Source organism: Pleurodeles waltl, chromosome 3_1 (assembly GCF_031143425.1).
Source record: "Pleurodeles waltl isolate 20211129_DDA chromosome 3_1, aPleWal1.hap1.20221129, whole genome shotgun sequence".
In the NCBI taxonomy this organism is placed as follows: Eukaryota; Metazoa; Chordata; class Amphibia; order Caudata; family Salamandridae; genus Pleurodeles; species Pleurodeles waltl.
Genome location: NC_090440.1, coordinates 1,690,666,146 through 1,690,690,816, shown reverse-complemented (window position 1 = coordinate 1,690,690,816; position 24,671 = coordinate 1,690,666,146). Strand labels below are relative to the sequence as shown.

At 43.7% G+C, this 24,671-nt stretch overlaps 1 protein-coding gene across 1 annotated transcript in view; it reads left to right on the top strand.

The window, feature by feature from the left end:
- The window catches only part of LOC138283405 (lanosterol synthase-like), a 204,966-nt gene that overhangs the window by 31,530 nt on the left and 148,765 nt on the right, over positions 1 to 24,671 (top strand). The window contains exon 3 of the mRNA XM_069221371.1: positions 14,367 to 14,475. Coding sequence (XP_069077472.1) covers positions 14,367 to 14,475 — 109 coding nt within the window. The remainder of the gene's footprint in view (positions 1 to 14,366; positions 14,476 to 24,671) is intronic.

Genomic DNA, 24,671 nt, shown 5'->3' with positions numbered 1-24,671 from the left:
AAGCGCAACGTGGACACATCCAAATTTTTGAAAGAAAACAGAGGTGTTTTTTGCGAAGTGACTACCTGTAGATTTTGGCCTCTAGCTCAGCCGGCACCTAGGGAAACCTACCAAACCTGTGCATTTCTGTAAACTAGAGACCTAGGGGAATCCAAGATGGGGTGACTTGCGGGACTCGGACCAGGTTCTGTTACCCAGAATCCTTTGCAAACATTGAAATTTGGCTACAAAAACACATGTTCCTCACATTTCTGTGGCAGAGAGTTCTGGATTCTGAGAGGAGCCACAAATTTTCTTCCACCCAGCATTCCCCCAAGTCTCCCGATAAAAATGATACCTCACTTGTGTGGGTAGGCCTAGCGCCCAAGACAGGAAACGCCCCAAAGCGCAACGTGGACACATCCAAATTTTTGAAAGAAAACAGAGGTGTTTTTTGCGAAGTGCCTACCTGTAGATTTTGGCCTCTAGCTCAGCCGGCACCTAGGGAAACCTACCAAACCTGTGCATTTCTGAAAAGTAGAGACCTAGGGGAATCCAAGGAGGGGTGACTTGCGGGGCTCGGACAAGGTTCTGTTACCCAGAATCCTTTGCAAACCTCAAAATTTGGCTAAAAAAACACATGTTCCTCACATTTCTGTGGCAGAAAGTCCTGGAATCTGAGAGGAGCCACAAATTTCCTTCCACCCAGCGTTCCCCCAAGTCTCCCGATAAAAATGATACCTCACTTGTGTGGGTAGGGCTAGCGCCCGCGACAGGAAATTCCCCAAAACACAACGTGGACACATTACATTTTCCCAAATTAAACAGGTCTGTTTTTTGCAAAGTGCCTAGCTGTGGATTTTGGTCTCTAGCTTAGCCGGCACCTAGGGAAACCTACCAAACATGCACATTTTTTAAAACTAGACAACTAGGGGAAACCAAGATGGGGTGACTTGTGGGGCTCTCACCAGGTTCTGTTACCCAGAATCCTTTGCAAACCTCAAAATTTGGCTGAAAACACCACTTTTTCCTCACATTTTGGTGACAGAAAGTTTTGGAATCTGAGAGAAGCCACAAATTTCGTTCCACCCAGTGTTCCCCAAGTCTCCTGATAAAAATGGTACCTCACTTGTGTGGGTAAGCCTAGTGCCCGTAAATGGAAGTGCCCCAAAACACTATGTTGACACATCAAAAACAAAACTACCTGTTTTTCCGGGGGGCACCTGCATTTTTGGTCCTGGGCTCAGCAGCCATCTAGGGAAACCTACCAAATCCAGACATTTCTGAAAACTAGACACCCGAGGGAGTCCAGGGAGGTGTGACTTGCGAGGATCCCCCAATGTTTTCTTTACCAGAATCCTCAGTATACCTCAAATTTAGCTAAAAAATCAAATTTTCCCCACATTTCTGTGTAGGGTCACCGCAACGAAACAAATTTGCTACCACCCAACGTTCCCCTCTGTCTCCCGGTAAAAATGATACCTCACTTGTGTAGGTGGGCCAAGTGCCTATGACAGGGAAGAGCCAAACACATGGTGAAATTGAGGGAGAACCAAAGCGGGTTCAGAAGGGCAGTTTGGAAAAAAAACATTTTGAGGCTGACAAGTGCAGCAGAATTATGATTGGTATAGATGAGGCAATGCTGAGTAGCAGGAAATTTGTAGATTCCTGCAGATTCTGGAAGTTTCTGTCTCAAAAATGTGGGAAAAATGTGTGATTTCCAGCAAAGTTGGAGGTTTGCAGGACATTGTGAGTAAGAAAATGGTGCAGGGTGCATGTGAAGCACACCACCCTGGAATCACCCAGATTTTTAGTTTTCAGATGTGTCTAGGTCTTGTTGATTTTTCTACATGGCAGCGTCCCAAAGTCCAAAAAGTGCAGCCCTCACCGTTCCAAGTGGGACGATTTTGAGAGTCAGCCAAGCTCTCATGGCCCAAATGTAAAACCAAAACCCCAAATAGTCAAATGTCCTCTTTCTTTTCGTGGGATAAGATGTTTTAATGTGCGGGTGGAGAGATGAAAGACTGTTACCCCCTTCAGTTGGGATGGGGGCATAACCAGGCCCATACTGGTTGGTAGCCCCACCCCACTATTTTATGTTTTTTTTAAAATTCCCTTTCTTTAGTAAACTTTCTGCCCCCCGGGGTGTGGATAGGGGGTAATTGTCCCATCTACCCACTAGTCAGCAGAGCACCTTTGGCCCCATTTATTTGGGGTGGGGGTATGGTCATACCCCCACCCTCTTATTTTGGAAAACAAATATTCCCTGGTCTCTGGTGGCTTTCTATAGGCCAATCTGCCCCCTTTGGGGCAGATATGGCCAACAGTAATGTGCCCCCATGGGGAGAGACCTTTTCCCAAGGGGCTGCCCCCCTCCAAACAAAACACACTCATACACACACACTAAGGGGTTGCTTCCCACATATAAAAAAAAAAAATAAACAAAAAGAAATTTTCCCTGATGTCTAGGGGGTTTCTGACCCCCCTCCCCGGGGGCAGAAATAGCAAAAAAAAAATTTGGCCCCCTGGGGAGCAGCCCTTGCCTAAGGGGTCGCTCCCCACATATAAAAATACAAATAAAAAAATTTATCCAGGTGTCTAGGGGGTTCCCCCCCCGCCGGGAGCAGATCAGCCTAATTACATTAGGGCGATCTGCCCCAGGTGAGGCAGAAATGGCCTAAAAATAATTTGACCCCCATGGGAGAGGCCCTTGCCCAAGGGGCTACTCCCCTCATGTCAATTACCTGAAAAAAATAAATCCCTGGTGTCTAGTGGGCATTTCTGCTGCCCGACATCAAAGGAAAGGAAATGCCTTTCATTTCCTTTGATGCCTTTCTCGGCCCCTCCACGTGATCGGAGGAGAAATGCACAAGCATTTCTCCTCCGATCGAGGGGCAGGCCTCTGAGGTCAGCGCACAATCGTGCGCTGATGTCATCAAATGCCACGGGGGCAGGAGAGGGCAGGGTGGAAGGGGAATCGATACGCCTTCCATCCCTGCAGTGAGGGCGCCGAGGCTAGGCTCATAGGGGGAGCGCTAGCCCTCCCCGTGAGCCAGTCCAAGGACGTAATTGTTACGTCCTTGGCTGCCAACGGGTTAACAACTTAGGCTACATAGAGAATAGTCGTGACAACTGACTTGCCTTATGGTTCACTAATGACATTGTTGATAGACCTGGGAGATTGGCATGAATGTTTTTAAGTTCATGTTTGGAAAACTATCACTTCTAATAATTGCCACTCAATGCAGTGATATAATCTGATGTACTAAGGTGAAAATCTTCCATGTTAGGAAAACACACTATTTTGAAGAGGCTTTGTTATTTTTTTAGGTTAGTTGCACACCTTTATATATGAGGATGTTCTAATGATAAATGGTGCAACACGTTCTGTGCTCCTTTTTCCATTACTTCAGATAATGAGTAAGTTCATGCTTGCATGTATGTTTTGAACCTTGGTGCTCAGCAGCCCAGTGGTTCCGTTCACCAGGGGCAACATGTAAAGGTAAAGGGGGCTCCTTTATGAGTACCCCTGTCTAATTCTCCTGGGCTGCTAATTCTGGGATGGAATATGTCCCATTCATCTAATAACTGGTTAGGGAAACTGTTCTCACCCTTCTTGATAAATTTGCACTGTTAAACCTGCAATAGGTTTAACATTATCCTCCCAATGAGTGTGGCAATTCTAATCCTTCCATACCTCTGTGAAGGGTTATTCTTGTGTGTCCTTACACTCCAGAATTCCCCTACGTTTGTGAATGTCTGACTCTCTTCTAGGTTACTATACTGTGATTCCCCTGTGTGCTTGAAGTGTGTTCTTACTGTTCAGATGCTAACCACCATGAGACTGTTCCTTCTGACCTGGAATGGTTCTTTTGCCTCAGCAACTACAGTGCAGATCTGGGATATACAAGAACTACAATTATCAACAAGATTATCAAGATGTTTAGTTGGAATGTTATAGTTAGCTTTTAAAGCACAGCAGAACAGAGTCACCTATGGCCTACTGGTAAAGCTTTAGGAAATTCACTCAGTAGGTTGAAGGTTCAAATCCTGGTATCCCATGGCAGTGTGTCTGTTTATTTACTCATGTTTTGAATGTTAAACATTCCTAGTGATGGAACATTTACGTCTTTTTCCCATCACCATCTTTGGATTGAACGTTATGGAGATGTCTGGAGACTGCATAGTAATAAGTCACCTGTGACCTGGTGGCTAAGTTCTCAGACCCTCATACAGAAGGTTTAGGGTTCCAGTCCAGGTGTGTCAGTTGTCATTTCTGAACTTTAAATTCTTTTCAACTTCAAATATTTAAAGTACTTACAGAAAGGTGATCTCACTCTTTGTACTTGTCAAATACTTTTTGTTCAGTTTGTCAGAACATGTTTCTTATTCTAATTGGCACAGGGTTGGTTTGTTATGGGGTTGGCTTCAGAGCCTGGCCACAGTTTTAGTTACCTTAGGGCACTACTTATAGTTACTTGAAACAACTCAAACTAAAACTGCTGAATTTATATGGTTTTGTGCGAGTAAATTCAGAAGTGAACTATAACATCTCTAAAAAATCACCTGCTATAGTAAGAGTTATTTCGAGTAACTGTAACTCGTGCCCTAAGGTAACTATAACTTGCACCCTCACCAAACACAGTTTTCTCATCAATATTTTTAACTGCAAATTTTACAGTGATATTATCAAAGATGTCAAAGAAGATGTCATGAGTGATGTAATATCTTGGTGTAATTTCAGTGCATGGTGCAAGTTATACTTACCTTAGGGCATGGGTTATAGTTACTTAAAATACCTAACTATAACAGCCAGATTTCTATGGGTTTGTGCATGTAAAATCTGAGCGTAACTATAATGTCCCTGTTACCTTTGAGTTTTCAGTGAATGTCTGTGTTTTTTTTTTTTAGCATAAAGTAAGATGCCCATTGCAGTGCATGGAGGGGAGGGGGTTGGATGCAGGGCCCAGCTCCCTAATTTGCTTATTTACTTCAGTATTCTTAGTAGAAAATCCTTTCAGTTTTCCACTACGATTCCATCAAGATGGCATTCAGATGTGGCACACTTTTGGCACAAATTCAGAATGTTTGCACTCTAGTTGCTCATTAGAACAGTGTAAGCTGCTGATCACCAGGGAGTTAACTGTCAGTCTGCTGCTGGTGTTGAAAGTGCATGTTTCAGTCCGCAAGTCAGAGGGGGTTATTACAACTTTGGAGGAGGTGTTAATCCGTCCCAAAAGGGATGGTAAAGTGACGGATATACCACCAGCCTTATTACGAGTCCATTATATCCTATGGAACTCGTAATACGGCTGGTGGTATATCCGTCACTTTACCGTCACTTTTGGGACGGATTAACACCTCCTCCAAAGTTATAATAACCCCCAGAATGTTTTAATGAATAGAAGAGAAGGATATATGAGAACTTACTTAACATGCTAATTTGTTTCCACAGCACAAAACTTTCGTTGTTCTTTAGAACAGTCGGGGAGGCTGCAGTAGAACACAAGGTAACCAATTGACAGGCTGCTCCTGTTGGAAGTACAACAGGAAGATATTTTAGAACGCAATTAAAACGTGTCCTAATTTTTCTACAGCACCAATCATAATTTCTGTGACAAAATTAACCACCTTATATTGTTCCTTCTTTCTAAATTAAATGTTTTTAATTTTACCAGTTTGATTCAATCAAGATGGCTTCAGGTGTGCAAAACGTTTGTAATACATAAGTATTTTAGCGCTCTAGGGCCCATATTTATAATTTCTTACCGCCGCATTCTCGCCGCTTTTTGATACAAAAACGGCGCAAACTTACAAAATACAATTGTATTTTGCAAGTTTGAGCCACTTTTGTGTCAAAAAATGACGCAAATGCAGTGCTAAAAAAGTATAAATATGGGCCTAAGTGTTCTTAAGAACACTCTGGGAAGATGCAGTACAACACAGGGGGATAAACTGAGAGGCTGCTCCTGTTGGAAGGACATGTTTTACTGTGAATGTCCGACTTCATTCTCATAAAGCTAAAAAAGATAGTGTAAATTTACAGAAAATATGTTCTCATTTTTAACTTCTGAAGCACCTTCCATAAGCTCTGTGGTAAAATCACGAGAAAACCATTTTCTCCTAAACATGAATCAAGAAATCCTAGCAGGGTAAAATAAGCTTAGAACACACCACAACTCCCAAAGTTAGTATGGTACCATCAACAAATGATTTACATTGTAACTAAAATGTATCACCTTTTAAACGTTATCCTTTTTGTGTCCCTCAAAACCTGCCTTACAGTTCAAGGCATTTCAGTGGGGTGCTATCATGTATATTGGTCCCAAGATGGCTGCCAACACTTCCTGGTTGAAGTGCAGGCAGCTAATTAGATCTCACCATGAGATCTGTGCTTAGGCTCAGCCCAGATATGCAAATTTGATTTGATTTAAATGTCTCAAAAACTACTGAACAGATTTACACCAAATACCAAAAAGGGTGCTTTCTGGACCAAGAGCCACCTTTCTGCCAAATTTGGTGTAATTCCATCCAAAGTTTCGGGCTGTAGTCGTGTTCAAATTCCCTATGGAAATTACCATTGGGAAAACACGTTGTGGGTACCCCCACCCCCTTTTTCTCAGCCCCACTTGACGGATCAACCCAAAACTTTCTAGACAGCAGCTGAAGTGAGCATCACATTTTGGTGGAAATTTTGTGAAGGTTCATCACCGGACGCCAAAGAAAAGTCAAAAAACACTTTTTCTGTACAAACTAGATCCTAACTATAACTACCTACCTTGTGGCAACCACCACTATATATATATATATATATATATATATATATATATATATATATATTCACTAAAAAAAAACAAAGGTTAGGAAATAGGATTAAAAAAACATAGAAATTCACTTAAAAAAACATAGGTTGCAGGGAAGGTAGAATTAGGCTCACATTTTAAACATACAAAACCACAGAAATTCACCTGAGTTATCTCAAGTTTTTGAATAAAAAATGTGACTCCAAATATTACATTGATATTATTAATTATGTTATCAAAGATGTCATGAGTGTTGTGGTTGTGTAGCCATTTTAGTTATAGATCCATGCATGTTATTTTAGCATACTAGGCATGCCGCTGTGCACTTTAACCTAGCTATATTTTATTAAGCTTAGTTTTATTATTCTTACAATAGCCACTTTTGCGGTCTTGTTTTATTTCTCTCTATCTAGCTATTTTTGCCTAGGCCAGCACTACGTTCCTAAACAAGCCATTCTTGTTCACTCTGTGCTTCTTTCAAGGCTGACATAAGTTAGGTGGCCTGTGAACGTGGTACAAGTTTTGTCTCTGACATTCATAGAAAAACACACATCCTTACGTAGAGTCATTTTCTCAGAACATTAGGGCCCGTATTTATACTTTTTTTAGCGCCGCATTTGCGCCGCTTTTTGGCGCAAAACGGCGCAAACCTACAAAATACAATGGCATTTTGCAAGTTTGCGCCGTTTTTGCGTCAAAAAACGACGCAAATGCGGCGCAAAAAAAGTATAAATACGGGCCTAGCTGTTTTATTATAAAAACACTTCCCTGTCCCTTACATGTTAGAGGGAGATTCCAACCAGAGAAACACGACTGTATGCTGATTGCTGAACGCTTCGCTACAGCTGCTTATGCAGACTTCAGGCATTTTGCCCAGGTATGATGTCTTCCCAGGGGAACCTGAAGGGCAGAATTAGAGCTTAGCACGCTGTGCTCTATTATGGCCTAGGTAGGAATTATTCTATTGACTCTAGTGACAATATGGTAGCCTTATTTCTATGCTTTACTCTTCTTGTCACCATTTTAATCTTGTCATGCTGTATCGTCCTGGTTATTGCAGCACATGCTTTGCTACCTAAGATGCAGTCGCTTCATTAAAATCTTATTGAAACTTATACTGCTTCTGTTTGTCATTGTGTCTGTGAGACTAATGTAACTGAGAGAAACGGATGAGACCTGAGTGACCACGGTTCCCTGAGAAATCAATTATGTCATGCTCTTGGCTGCCCAATCCTCCCTGCTCTTGGGTAGAGATGAGGAACAGCTAGTTAGCCAGAGCAAAACCTGGATTAGGGCGACAGGTGTCACCTGTAGTGGGTCAGACTCCGTCTCCCACCCCACAGGCGATTCTGCCGCTCAAAATCCAGTAGTCTCATTAGAATAGTGAGAGCCTAAGCGACACTGTAATTTGTGGGGTAATTAGCAGTTATAGTTTACAAAACAAGTGCCGAAGCCTGCCCTTGCTTTGTAAAACAATTTTCAGCAGATCTGCACCAATTTTTTTTTTGCTTTTTAGGATTTGTCAAGTGGCGCCAAAGATTTAGGCAAGTCAAAAAACACTTTTTCTATAGATACTAGGTCGTAACTATAAGTACCTAGTGGCAACCGCCACTAGATAATATATATACATATATAGTCCAGATCAGTATTGTACTTGATGAGGGAGAAGAACCAGTCTCATGGTTATATATATATATATATATATATACATATATATATATATATATATATGAAGCAAAAAGAGAGAAATAGTATTCGCACACTCAGGTTTCAGGAGCAAGAAAAATCAGTTTAATCCATACACAACGCGTTTCGACTGACACAGCAGCCTTGGTCACGTGATAAGTATCACCAATAAGATACCTTTTAAATACCCTCCTAAATTAAACATAAAAATAGGACTATCACCCTGTGAATTAAGTAAAAACCAAACCACAACTACTTTGCAATTACCATTATACAACCAAAACTAATAATAAATACATTTATATAATAAATTAATACCCCAAATATAAACGATATGATTAAAAACCATCATTTGCAGTTCCACAACTTTTCCTAAATACATATTTTTCCATAAATTCATTATTTTATAATCTGTTAAAGGGGGAACAAACACATCAGGAAACAGTGTTATTACATAATAGAATTCATATTTCTTTCTGAAAAGAAAGGGGAACCAGGAATTTTTCTGGGGGTTTCAGGTGTTCTGGATAGTCTTTTTATTTTCCTCCTTTTTCTTTCCTATTTTTCTGTGATTAAATATATTTTTGTAGTTTTTCTGTTTTTTCTTGTTTTGGAGAATGAATGATGAAATTGAAAACGAGAAACGATTGGCGGCACTGGCATTGTTCTCTACAGATGTTATTAAAAAAAACTCTCACAATTATGGTCCAGAGAGTAATAATGACCTAAAGACTTTACTGTACAAATTGGAGAAAATGTGTAAAGCTGAATTATCCAAATGGTGGGAAGCTACATCTTTACAAAACTATGAGGACCAACAAATGGTCCCTAGGGGTTTACGAATTTTTTTCACCCCTTCCTACGAGACTCCCAATCCAGAGATGCTGAGAGAATGGGCAGCAAATTCCACCATTAGCTCAAGATACATGCTTGAAATCCTTATTAAATATGCCTGGCACGATCGAAAAGTTCTATTAGAGGACATTAAAAAAATGAGAGATGACCTTGACTTGAGACCTGAAAAGGATCAAATATCTAAATTCTTGGAAGCCATGAACTTGAGACTAAAGAAATACGAGGAGGATATTAAGTCTAAAAAACAACAGAAGCTACATAGAGATTTAGTTGATTATGAGAGTGGAAGAATCCTAACTTTTAGTAGGAAATTTGATCATCTGTATAAGTCACCTCCAATAAATCACCCATTACAAGAAGGACAATCTATCTCTGAGAGTGATGTAGAAAGCACAAGGGAGTCTGATACCCCGAGTTCTTCAGAAAGTGAAAAATCTATTGAGGAAATTACCAACAAACCAGCAACTTTTTTAGACGAATATCGCCTGCTGCGTCATGGCAGGCAAATTTCCAAGAACCAACAGGGACAGACTTCAAATCACAAGGGCAGGATATCGGGCCGAAGAGGAAGACGGGGCGGACCAAGAAGAGGCGCGAAAGACTTAGAAATCACAACAAGAACCGATTACAACATGGGGCAAGTGGGAAAAATAACAAGAAGCTCCAACTCGCAGATATAATGGATAACACCATGGTGAATAAAACTATTGTTAATTTATCGAATTTTGCTTTGTCTGAGAGCGACAAATTGACATTATGTCTAGGTCTCTCTTTTTGCCCCCCTGAGCGCTTCAATTATGCAGAGACTAGGATTGATTTCTATAAATTCATTAGAAAATTGAAATTGAAGAAATGGTTTAAATTAAAAAATCCATCAGAGGCGGGGGATATTCGTCCCCTGACATCTGATAGGCAGGATGTGCTGAGTATTGGTGATGTTGATTCTTTAATAACATTGTATGAACTAGAAAAAAATGATTTAAACCCTAATGTAACTAATAATGTTTACCAAATCCTTGATGAGTTAAATATTACTTATGATTTATCGGTTCCAACTGGTTTTAAACCTAAATCCACATTTTTCCCCAATATGAATCATGACAACATCGATACATTTTATGACATGGTGGTTAAGGATTTAATGAAATTTTGTCATAAAACTTGGTTCAAACCGAGATGCAATCAGAATTTGACACATTCACAGAGATCCTTTATTTCTAGGTTGGCTGAAGACAAGGATACTGTTGTCTGTCCTGCTGATAAAGGCGGTAATATAGTATTGATGGACAAACAAAGATATATTGAGGAAGTTATGCGTCAATTGAACAACACAGTATTTTACAAGGTTACTACTAAGGAGGCATATGTTAACAGTGTCACTGGAATTTGGCAGCTATTGATGGAATGGAAAGATAGAGGCCTATTAGTATGGGAGGAATATTGTTTTTTTAAAAGAGACTTCCCTAAACTGCCTATCTTGTACATACTTCCTAAAATCCACAAAAATGAAAGCAATCCTCCGGGACGCCCAATTGTATCCTCGTGTGGTAGTGTGCTTGAAAATGTCTCTAAATATGTTGATAATTTCCTAAGGGAATTTGTTATCAATTTACCCTCGTATGTCCGTGATACAAAGGACTTTTTAGGCAAATTGGAGGGTATTGTCTGGGAAGATGACTTTTTGTTGTTGACGTTGGATGTCAACTCGTTGTACACCATTATATATCATGACAAGGATATTACTGCATGTAAACACTTTCTGCGTGCTAGATGGTTGAAATATCTGGCCCATACTGAGATGATACTAGATATGATCAAATACTGTCTAACTAACAATTTATTTTTGTTTAACGGGATTTTGTATCAACAGACCCTTGGGAATGCTATGGGTACATGCTTCGCTCCAAGTTTTGCTTGCCTTTTTCTTGGCTGGTGGGAGGAGACTATTTTTAAAAATGAAGAATTATACCCAGAAGCCAATCAGGCAATCCTTTGGCTTAGATACATTGATGACCTTTTCATTATTTGGAAAAGAACAAAAGAAGAGGCTACTCAGTTTGTGGACAAATTGAATAAAAATGATTTGAATATTGGTTTGACCTGCAATATGAGTAGTTCCTCCATCGAATTTTTGGATATTCTGATTAAGATTAAGGAACAGAATATTACAATTGAACTATTCCGGAAACATACAGCGGGTAATAGTTTACTACATGCCTCAAGTGGTCACCCAGACAGTTTAAAATGGAGTATCCCCTTTGGTGAATTATTGAGAGCAAAACGAATCAGTAGTACTGATGAAGCTTTTGAGGCTGAACAAAGGGAGATGACTATAAGGTTTAAACAGCGTGGTTATCCAGATTGGGTAATCAAAAGAGCAATTGACAAGACTAAGGGAATTAAAAGATCTGATACCCTGGTGACAATGATGTGACGAGACTTATTATGACATATAGTGAGGATACGAGACAGATTAACAACATTATTTCAAAAAATTTGAATATCTTAAAAAGTGATCCTGTAATTGGGGGTACAATTCAACAAAGACCCCGGATCACTTATAGAAGAGGACGAAGTTTACATAACATTTTGAGGTCCAATGATATTACCACAGTTCCCCAACTGAGACAACACAATCTGCAAGGCTTCTTTCCCTGTGGCCATTGCAAAGCATGTCGTAATAGCATTATGCGGAAGCAATATGTTTTACGTAGACCTGGGAAAACCAGATTGATCTCCCAATTTATAACATGCAGTACCCCCTTTGTGATCTATGTTTTGGAATGTCCCTGCTTGAGTTGGTATGTCGGAAGCACCAAACACAGTGTGAAGAAACGGATTTTAGAACACATGCGAGCTATTACATCTAATGATGAGCATTATCCGGTAGCAAGGCATTTCAAAGAAAAACATAACTCTGACTGTACTAAACTTTCCTATTTTGGTTTTGAACATGTTCCTCCATGCCATCGAGGAGGGAACAGAGAATTATTGTTAAGGAAAAAAGAGTCAATATATATTTTAGATTTGGAGACCAAGACCCCGACAGGTTTGAATATGGGGGAAGAACTAAATACTCACCTTTATGAGAATCATTAGGGTGTGGATAAAAATGCAGAATATGTCCAGGGTATTAATTTTTTTAAGTTAATTTTTGGGAGATAATTTTTTGGAGATAATTTTTTGGAGATAAACATTTTTTTTGAAAATGTAAATAGTTATTGTTTACTGTGGAGATGATTTTTTATGAGATGTGTACCATGCATTTTGTTATTTGTTCTTTATTCAGTTTGCATTTATTAATTTGTTCTTTAAGTTTTTTGTGGTATTTATTTAATTTTGGATATTCCTTTCAGATACTCTGGGTTGGATGAAGATCAATCAAACTCTACTCTACCTGTTTTTCTTCCATTCATTCTCCTTAATTTTTTCACAAAACACCGTTGGGTGAACCTCTTTGCAAATGTTCAGATAAGAATTTCTAATTTATTATTGTAGATAAATCTTTACCCTGATTGAGCCTTTGATGATATATTAGCAGTGTATATTTTTATTATCTAGTCGATTTTCTATTTTCTTAAAACCTATAACAATATTTTATTATAGACATTGTGTTTTAGAAAGAAATATGAATTCTATTATGTAATAACACTGTTTCCTGATGTGTTTGTTCCCCCTTTAACAGATTATAAAATAATGAATTTATGGAAAAATATGTATTTAGGAAAAGTTGTGGAACTGCAAATGATGGTTTTTAATCATATCGTTTATATTTGGGGTATTAATTTATTATATAAATGTATTTATTATTAGTTTTGGTTGTATAATGGTAATTGCAAAGTAGTTGTGGTTTGGTTTTTACTTAATTCACAGGGTGATAGTCCTATTTTTATGTTTAATTTAGGAGGGTATTTAAAGGTATCTTATTGGTGATACTTATCACGTGACCAAGGCTGCTGTGTCAGTCGAAACGCGTTGTGTATGGATTAGACTGATTTTTCTTGCTCCTGAAACCTGAGTGTGCGAATACTATTTTTCTCTTTTTGCTTCATTTATTACCGGTTTGCTCGTACCGATTGTCGCACCACCCCTTTGGGCTGATTGAGATCTGCTTTCGAGTATTTTTTTTATTTTTTATATATATATATATATAGATATATATATATATATATATACATATATATATATTATGGTGCTAAGCTCCAAATACTGGCTTGGGATCTCATTTAGTACAATGTTGTCTTTGTGCGTCTTTTTCAGAACGTGTCTCTTATCAGACTACTTTGAATTGGCCAAATGGTGTTTCTTTTCAGAATATAAATAGAGTAAATAAGTATAGATACTCTCTAAGCCTTTTTTTAAATCAGTCATCCTTTACTTTCATATCTTTATATTTTTACTCATTCCGTCTCCTTAAATACCTATGTTTGTGTAGCATAACCCCAGTACATTTCAGAGTACTAGCCTTTCTCGGGAGGCGATTAATGTCTGATTATAAATGTCATCCCTGGAGTATTGCCGTGATCGAGCATTGGGTGGTGTCTTGCTTGGGTCGTTCCTCGAGGTCTTGGGCTGTAATCCATGGGTCAATAACTGGCCTTGTCCAGCCACTATGAGGCTCATACTATCCTTATGTAGTAGATTGGCATTGCAGTCTTTCATGGTGTGGGGCTCATCTGCCCTCCACTCTACTTTCGAGGTAATTGTCCCCTGCTCAAATACCCAGTGTCACCCTCCCAAAAAAAAATACAAAAAACACCCTGATTGAGATTAAACTGTTCTGTTCATTTCCTCGGGAGACAGCATGCTCTTCCCTCATTTATGGGTTGGAGTTAGTGTCTAGTGCTCCACGTCATGGCATATCTGTTCTTAAGATTCATATAACGAATATTGCAGATCCGAAGGCCTACTGCCTTGTTGCCAGTGGGGCACAATCCATATGACTGTGTTCATGTTTTCTTATTAAACTTTGTTTGAAATGCTAAGAAAACCCGCAATAACTAATAATTGACTGTTGATCAACTGCTGTTTCTTTCTACACAGGTCTGCTGATCACTTGCCATGTTGCGAAGATCCCACTGCCTGAGGCCTACAAGTCGGAGATGGTGCGGTACCTACGATCCGTGCAGCTTTCGGATGGGGGTTTGGGGCTGTGAGTACTTTTCCTATCTGTCCTGTAAACAGTAAAGTAAATATTACTTCTTACTTACATTTTCTGAATGCTAGTGTCTTCTTTCATGTGCTTTTTCTCCTGTAATTTGTAAACTTAACAGCTGTTGTGTTGTTGCCCACAAATTATTAGGATCACACCCTGTAGATCCCTTAAGCTCTTGTTCCTTCTGAGTTAATCTGAAGTGGAAGAGAGCCTATGAAAGATCTGTCCTCAACAGGTGGTATATATGGAGGCCCTTCCCTCACCCCCCAAAATCAGACTGAACATTATTATCTTTTAATATGCACTATTTGTCTATAAACCAAATGCATTAAAATGACTCAGATATAAACAGCTCAACAATAATTAAACATGTTAAGGTGAATGTTAGATATACCCCAATCACATTTCATAACCCATCCCTGCTCTACTAGTTTTACATAAGTTGGTTGTAACCAGCCTTCTGGTGGAATGGGTGAGTATTTTTTATTTGTTTGTTAATATGGATCATTCACTAAGTAAAGAAAAACATCCCCACATACTTTATGGTGCCTACAGGTTTGAAGGCTGAATTCCATATCTTAGCAACCAGTCTGTTTGTGTAACTACACCCTTTGTACCAATACATTAAATAACTTTTCAGTTCACAGTATTTAATGGCTCGAGGAGCAATCAGCTCGTACTTGGCCTCTTTATCATTATGTGTAATACTTGAACAGATTTTGGGCCTTATAATGAGTGTGGTGGTCTTACGACCGCCACACTTTCTGTGGCAATCTGGGCCGCCGCCAATGCGGTGGTCCGACTGCCACATAACAACCCTGGTGGTCCGACCGACAGCTCCACCAGGATCTTGGATCCCGGTGGTCTAGTGGTGGCTGAGATCCCAATCCGCTAGGGCAGCGCTGCCCTGCGGATTACAACCTCGTTCTCCGCCAGCCTTTTCATGGTGGTAACACTGCAATGAAAAGACTGGCAGAAAACAGATGCAGCAAGCCACAGGGGAGCCCCCGCACTGCCTTTGGCATGGGCAGGGCAGGGGGCCCACCATTGTTGCAATGTTCACTGTCTTCTTTGCAGACAGTGAACATTGCAAGGTTGCTGGTGCCCCCTGCTGGCTACAGCATTGCCATTGGCTCTATTACAAGCCGGAGACGATGGTATAGCCTGTTTCCCGCTAGGCTGGGGGGCGAAAACCTTGGTTTCCGCCCACCAGCCTAGCGGGAAACTCTTAATGGGTCCGGTGTGGAGGTAACCAGTATGGCTGCAACCTCCCCGTCGGAAGTTGTGTTCAAAAGTACATATGGAAGCTTACTTCTACTTTCCTTCCTTGGTCCTGTAGGAACGAACACACAAGGTCATCTCTTTGTAGCTATCTCTTCAGCTGCTGTGCTTGTAAAGAATGTGTGCACAGTAGATAGGAAATGCTCCTTCTCAGCATGAGTAAAAACATCATGGCAACAAAGGCACACACAATTATTAGCTGCAAAAATAAAAATGGAAGGTTTACTCACTTTTCAAAACTTCAAAAAACGCTTGTCCTCTGCCATTTGTTAATGGAGCTTACTCTATAATAAAGGCACAGGCAGAAACTGTAGATGTTATGGTTACCAATGGAACATCTATTCTTTTGCCTGAGAGTTTCCAAGGAATAAATATTTCTCCATTAAAAATGACTTTGTTTGATGAAGACATACATCTTTCAGAAATATGAAAAAGCAGATGTAAACGGATCTATTTGAGATTCATCCTTTAAGCATTATATCACTGTATCAAACTCTAAATGTGTTAAGAGTGAGGACTAAAGCATAGTGTAAGGCACTATAATGGAGTCAGTATTGAACATTGCGTTTACGAGGTGGAAGCTTAGATTGAATGAGAAGTTACCTGCCTTATGCAGGAATAAGGAATGTATCAGACAGCTCTTAAACTATTCAGGATTGCGCTTGGCTGTCTTAGTTTCTCAAAATGTCTAACCTAGCCAGTGTGGTACATGTGGGCAGTTGTGGTCTAAGCAGCATGGCAATCTACCTTTGCCACGTGCTCAATGTATTGTAAGGAATAAAGCCACCCTACCCACATTTGTCTCCAATATCCATAGGCTTGTTTAATCCATAACTCATAGCTGTACAAGTTCAAATAGAAAATATTTGTATTACAAAATGGGTGGACAGTCTGCCAATTATCAATAAAATAGTTTTTTTCAAATATTTCTCAATAACATTGCTTAAGTCTACAATCCACATTGACCAAGTTTGTAATTAACCAGTAATGTTCGTAGGATAATCAGCAGGGGTTCATTTCTTCATTTCTTGTTAGATACAGCAACATGTGGCTGAATTATTGAAATTTCTGCATAGTGGTTAATCAGGGATCTCCAACCTTTTCTATTATGAGAGCTACTTATGATCAATAAAAGACATCCTGAGCTACTAATATCATTAGTGTTATAATAGTGATTACGTTACTCACTATTATGTTGGTGGCTAGCCTTTGTGCAATTAACCGCAATGATCACCTCTGCATCAGGCAGGGTAGCCAGCATTAATGAAAAACAACCATTGGCAGTGTCACTAGGCCTGGCTTTAAATGTTTTATGGTAAAAGTAAAGCATTACAAGTAGATAGCATGGGAATGAATGTGTATTTGTGCGGAAGCAAAGAACTGTTGAATAATGTTCCTATAGGTTAAAAGGTCAAGTAACAGTTGCACTGTCAAGATTGACAAAGTTCAGGGTAAGACTGCCCTCCTATCTGTGCTGTTGCCGGAGAAAAACACAATCAATTACTAGTTATCTACAAAACTTTAACTACACTATAATGGCATGCATGTGCCCCTGAAAGTACGAGGTCAGGCATCTGGATAAATAAACAAAATGATCACAGCAGTACAACTGTATGGAGGGCACTTTTTTGTGGGAGCCTATAACTTCTGCCCTATCAAATCATGTACTCCTGGCTCCCAACATGTGGGCGGAGCCAAAGCCCCTCTACTGGTAGTTCTAGCGTAACAGCTGCGCCGTCAAGCCAGATCATAAAAAGGCTTTGTCAATTTGGAATGCCTTTAAGTGGCTAATACATGACAGCCATAGCTTAAATGCTCTTGGCACCAAGGTAGTTATAACAGTAATAAACCCCCAACGCCACATGGCTTATCACTCAAATTTCAGCTTTAAATATATTTTAGAAATTCAATCATCAGCTTATCACCTCTGACAATACTCACATTCTTATTAGGAATAAACATATTTCAATTTTGGTATACACATATTAATTCAGTCAGGCAAAAGATTTTAATTTAGTAGGCTGGTCTGGACACATGAGAACTACTTCTGGAGCTGGGAGCTACCAGTAGCTCACGAGCTACCCATTGGAGAAGCCTGGGTTATTGAGTCGTGATAGGATGTCATCTGTATAACGTGTTAATTTGCTTATTGCACCTTCACATCATATCCTTCAACCCTGGAGGCATTACTGAGTTTATGAAGTAATAGTTCAGTGCTTTTTCAAAGAATGAACAGATGAAACATCTTTGTCTGTATTTTCCAAAATTTGTGACCAATGAAGAAATCCTAATATTATGATTATATAAAAATATTATTTTGATAATTTTGACCAGTACGCTCTGTAATGGGCAATATCTATTGACTAGTTCTTCTTTAATTATTACTATTACAGATGGAGTGCATGCTCATCTAGCAATGATTTTGACAAGATTATGTGCCTTTGAGCCTATCTGATAAAGATCTATAACACATATTGACATGTAACTTATTAATATCTCTAAAACAATAGTTAGTGGGACGGTAGGGTACTAATTTGTGAACTGTGATGAATTCACAGATGGAGTGCTTGCTCATCTTGCAATGATTTTGACAAGATTATGGCCCTCATTACAACCCTGATAGTCGGTGTTAAAGTGGCGGTAAAACCGCCAACAGGCCGGCGGAAAAAAATTGGAATCACGACCGTGGCGGAAACTGCCAACATAGACAGCCACTTTAACACTCTGACCGCCACGTCGGGTGAAACAAACAGCGTGGCGGTCACCACCAACAGACAGGCAGAAAACAATGTACGCCCACACTATTATGAGAGGCCAATCCACCACCTTTTTCGGGGCGGAAGCAACGTAAACAAAAACATGGCGGAAACAGGACTTGGAAGGGAAAACACTCACCTCTCCACACCCCACGAGGAACCAGGACGTCATGGAGCCAGAACCACAAATAATCCCTGCAGTGGTATTCCTGCTCCTCTATCAGGAGCACCAAAGACGCCGGCGACGACCACGGTGAGTACTGCGCCTAAAACACAGGGGAGGGAAAAGAGAGTGACACACACAGGCAACACGCAAACCCCCACCCCACCCTCACCCACAACAACATACACACAAATACATGCTGCAACATTACATTTACACCACCCCACCCCCCCCGGAAGAACGGAAGGACAAAAGGAAATGAGTTGAACGATTGTAATCATGAAAACATCAGTAGTCAAAACTCGAAATACAGTATATATTGTTATGTACATCAACTACACAAGTCCAGATAGTGCACCAATTATTGTCCGCGGACCACTGGGCCCAAACTGCATGGGCGAGGCCCACACTCGATACCAGACTTCAAACGGAGAGAACACTGCAGGGGCATCAGATCGAAATGAAACAGGCACCTCGGGGGGGGGAAGGAAGTAGGGGCACCTCAGCCGGATGAGTGCACGACGCCACTGCTCCACGAGGGGGCTCCATGCCCACTGCTATATCCTGGGGAGTGCAAAGCCACAGTCTCTCAAGTCTTTCCAGTGGGTGGTTTGCCCACTGCTGTATCCTGGGGAGGGCAAAGCTACAGTCTCTCAAGTCCTTCCAGTGGGTTGTTTGCCCACTGCTGTATCCTGGGGAGTACAAAGCCACAGTCTCTCAAGTCCTTCCAGTGTGTGGTTTGCCCACTGCTGTATCCTGGGGAGTGCAAAGCCACAGTCTCGCAGGTGGATGCCTTTCTCCACTGGTTCTGGAGGGGGCTTTGTGCCCAGAGTGCTTCATCCTGCCAAGGACTGAATTAGTGGATGTGATTCTCCACTGGTTCTGGAGGGGGCTTTGTGTCCAGAGTGCTTCATCCTGCCAAGGACTGAGGTAGTGGATGTGATACTCCACTGGTTCTGGAGGGGGCTTTGTGCCCAGAGTGCTCCTTCCTGCCAAGGACTGAGGTAGTGGATGCCTCTCTCCACTGAAGGTGGTGCATCATGGAAGCTGCCCAGGCTCCTGGAACTGACCACCAGGGTCGGGCGACCGACCACTGGGAATGGCAGCCATGTCTGTGGTGGTGCCGCTGGCTCAGGATGTCGTGGGGCCACTGGCGGTGCTTGCGGCGGTGTCAGTAGCGGCGGTGCTGGCCGCGGACTCTGTGGCAGCAGTGCTGGCGGCGGACTCTGTGGCAGCAGTGCTGGCGGCAGACTCTGTGGCATCGGTGCTGGCGGTGGGCTCTGTGGCAGCGATGCTGGCGGCGGGCTCTGTGGCAGCGGTGCTGGTGGTGGACTCTGTGGCGGCGGTGCTGGCGGCGGGCTCTGTGGCAGCAGTGCTGGCGGCAGACTGTGGCATCGGTGCTGGCGGCGGGCTCTGTGGCAGCAGTGCTGGTGGCGGACTCTGTGGCGGCGATGCTGGCGGCGGGCTCTGTGGCAGCGGTGCTGGCGGCGGACTCTGTGGCGGCAGTGCTGGCGGCGGGCTCTGTGGCGGTGCTGGTGGCGGTGCTGGTGGCGGGCTCAGTGGCATCGGTGCTGGCGGCAGGCTCTGTGGCAGCGGTGCTGGCGGCGGGCTCTGTGGCAGCGGTGCTGGCGGCGGGCTCTGTGGCAGCGGTGCTGGTGGCGGACTCTGTGGTGGCGCTGCTGGCGGCGGGCTCTGTGGCAGCGGTGCTGGTGGTGGACTCTGTGGCCGCGGCGCTGGTGGCGGGCTCTGTGACTGTGGTGCTGGTAGCGGGCTCTGTGGCCGCGGTGCTGGTGGCTTTATGGGTAGATGGAGTGGGTTTGGGAGTGGAGGAAGAGGTAGTGGTTGTAGGAGGTGTACGTATGCTGAATTTGGGTGAAGGGGCATGGGCTGGTTGTGAGGTGGATGGCTGTTGGGTGAGTGTGTGCCTGCGTTTGTGTACTTTGGGAGGAGGGCTCACAGACACACTGGGAGAGGACACAGGGGATGTGTGAATGGTAGTGGGGGTGGTGAGTGCACATGAGCGGTTTGTGGTGATGGGCATGCTGGTGATGGAGGTAGTGGCTGAAGATGTAGTGCATGCAGGTATGAGTGGAGATGAGACAGGGAGGGAGGAGGATGACATGGAGATGGGGGACACAGTGGAGGCAGTGGATGTTGGTATGTGTGCATGGGTATGATGCTTGTGTGAGTGCCTGTGGGATGTGTGGTGCTTATGTTTGCCAGAGCCACCCTTGTGTGTTGAGGTGTGTGCATGCTGGTCTGATGGTGTGCTTGGGATAGGCTGAGGTACAGGGGATTGGGTGTGGGTGGAGGAAGTTGGAGGGGGAGGCTGGACACAGGGACAATGGCTGCCATCAGTGCTGAGGCCAGAGCCTGAAATGCTTTCTGTTGGGCTGCCTGGCCAAAAGGAATGCCCTCCAGGTATGCATTTGTTTGTTGCAAATGCCTTTCGACACCCTGGATGGCATTCACAATGGTAGATTGCCCAACAGTGAGGGATCTCAGGAAGTCAATAGCCTCCTTACTGAGGGCAGCAGGGCTGACTGGGGCAGGGCCCGAGGTGCCTGGGGCGAAGGAGATGCCCACCCTCCTCGGTGAGCGGCCACGGGACACACGCTGAGGTGCTGCTGGGAGGGCAGTCCTGGTAGGGGCGGGGCGGCTGTACCTGTGGATGCGGGGGGCACAGAGGGGCCCGCCACTGCAAGGGAGCTCCCATCAGAGGAGGAGTCGTTGTCGCTGCTGTCACCTCCTGTCCCCGCCGTGGATCTCCCCTCGCCCTCCGTCCCACTGGTGGCTTCAGACTCCGTTGTCTCGCCCTCCAGGGCCAAGTGGGATGCTCCAATGCCACTGCTCCTCCGCCTGATGATGCTATTGCACACAAGAACAGGGAGACCACAAAAAGGGGGGGCAAGACAGAAGAAAGACATGTTCAGTGCATGCAATACCACTACCGTTGGCGGACACTCCAGACACAGCAGCCCTCTGCACTACGCCATGCACTTATAGTTCCTAGATTAATCACATGCCCATGAGGTACAAGGCCTATGCCCGATTGCTGCTCACATGGAAGTCACAGGAACCTGACTAGGTGTAGATGGCTCTTACCACTGGTGGGGTTGGGGTGCCACATAGCCTGCCTCACAAAGGGTCCTTGCCTACAAAGCTCGCCCTGGCCTAGGGTAACCCACTGCCCACCTCCCCCACCCAGACACCTCGTAATGCGCGCAGAGTCAGATGGATGTGATGGTACTCACCCCCTTGTGGCTGCTGTGATTCCCTCAAGTGCCCATCCAACTCTGGATATGCCACTGCCAGGATCCGGAACATCAGGGGGGTCATGGTGCGACAGGCACCCATCCCACGTTGGGAGGCCATCCCCAGCTGGGCCTCCGCCGTCTTCTTGCTCCAGCGGTGAATGTCCTCCCATCTTTTCCGGCAGTGGGTGCTCCATCTGTGGTGGATCCCCAGGATCTGGACATCCTTGGCGATGGCATGCCAAATATCCTTCTTCTGGTGGGCACTGACCTACAGGAATAGCACAGGGGAAAAGGAAAAACTTTAACCGTCCGGACCGTTACAGTCATTGGCCCACGTTCCCACCCTTGCCCTGACGCACATACACTCACCGTCCGCTCATGCAGGGCTCTGTCCCCACCCCTGTATCTTCCATCCACAGCACTCCAAACAGGCATTGCCCATGCAGCATGCTCACAGTGTACTCACCTGTTTGTCTGGAGGACCGTAGAGTAGCGTGTACTGGGGCAGGACCCCATCCACTAACTTCTCCAACTCCTCCAAAGTGAAGGCAGGGGCCATTTCCCCAGACACATGTGCCATCGTCACTTCCAAAATGAGGTCACAGCAGCACTTGCAGTATAGGTCCTCTCCTGTCAAAGGTCAGGTATCAAGTGAGTGAACAGAGAGAAAATGGCGGTCACATCCGTGGCGGTGCGTACCGTCACCACCGGCGTACATCGTCATTGGCTCCTGGGACCCATAGGGTCCAATGTTAACCAATGCAGGATTGCGCTGCGGTCTTCGACCGCCTACCGCAACGGTGTAGAACGCCAGCGCAGTTACCTCATATCCCCTTGTCCCACCTTACAGGTCAGGCAGCCGCCATTTCAGGTGGTCACATGGCATTAATAATAACTGCGTCACCCCTATGTAGGCCTTGCATACACACAATAACAGGCACTTTGCGGATTTACAAATGTTTGCTAATGACATTTTGTAATACTTCAGTGTTGGCTGACTCTCTGCTCGCTGTTTTCCTCCATAGGGCACATCCGCTGGGGCAGGTGATGAGATGGCGGCATCCTCCGGTGTACAGACAACTGGTGGACCTGTCGACAATGGAAGAGAGACACGTAATAGTCACCTACAGACTTGATCGTGCAACAATCCATGAACTGTGTGCCCAGTTAGAGCCAGACCTGATGTCAGCAATCCGCCATCCCACAGGAATCCCCCCTCTTGTGCAGGTCCTGTCAGTACTCTATTACCTGGCAAGTGGGTCTTTTCAAACTACAGTGGCCATTGCATCAGGGATGTTCCAGCCTATGTTCTTAAACGTGTTGTCCAGAGTGTTGTCTGCCCTGCTGAAACACATGCACAGCTACATCGTTTTCCCTCAGGTGGAGGATTTACCTACAGTGAAAGGTGACTTCTATGCCCTGGGATATATCCCCAACATCATAGGTGCCATTGATGGGACACATGTGGCCTTGGTACTCCCCCCGCAGGAGTGAACAGGTGTACAGAAACCGGAAGAGCTACCATTCAGTGAATGTGCTGATGGTGTGTTTGGCCGACCAGTACATCTCCCATGTGAATGCCAAGTTTCCTGGGTCAGTGCATGACGCTTACATTCTGAGGAATAGCAGCATCCCTTATGTGATGAGGCAACTCCAGAGGCACCGTATGTGGCTAATAGGTGAGGACAAGGCCCCTATACCCTGTGAATAGGCGTCTGGGTCTGGGGTTGTCCCTAAGGGTTAGTGTGTGTCTAACAGTTGTCCCTTGACATTTGCAGGTGACTCTGGGTACCCCAACCTGTCATGGCTACTGACCCCAGTGAGAAATCCCAGGACAAGGGCAGAGGAACGCTACAATGAGGAACTTGGGTGAACTAGGAGAGTGATTGAAAGGACCTTCGGCCTCCTGAAGGCCAGGTTCCGGTGCCTCCATATGACAGGTGGTTCTCTCTACTACTCACCAAAGAAGGTTTGCCAGATCATCGTGGCCTGCTGTATGCTGCACAACCTGGCTTTGCTAAGACAGGTGCCTTTTCTGCAGGGGGATGGTCCAGAAGGAGGTCTTGTGGCAGCTGTGGAGTCTGTGGACAGTGAAGAACAGGAGGCAGAAGAAGAGGATATCGACAACAGAAATGTTATCCAGCAATACTTCCAGTGAGACACAGGTAAGAAGATGTCACTGCCTCACACATCTCATACAATTGTTAGAACTATCATATGTCTGTCACTTTCACCCAGTGTATGGACCCTGACTTGTCACTTTGCCTTTTTATTTCACAGATGTGGGTCCCACTGTGTGACCTCTGCTATATTACCTCATGGACTAGAGCTGTGTTACATCGGTATGTTGACAATACAATCGACATTGCTATTTTCCAGAGTTATTGCAAATACACATTTGTAAAAGCACAGAATTATTCCAGATTGTTTTGTGATTCAAGGGTGTTTATTTCAGTGCAAATTAGTGGATGGGGTTGTAAAATGGGCAGGGGTGATGGTGGAGGATTGTCCATGGCAGAGTCCAGTCTATTTGTTTCACAGGTGCATTGTCCAAAGGGACATAGGAAGTGGAGCTAGGGCAGTTGATGGATGGACAGGGTGACGAAGTGGGACAGAAGGATGACATTCAGGGGGGTGTCATTTCCTGGCGGGGGTCTTGGCATTGTTCTCTGTCTTTGTCCTGGATCTCAGCGACCGTTTGCGGGGTGGTTCTCCATCTGCAGGGGGTGGGGTGCT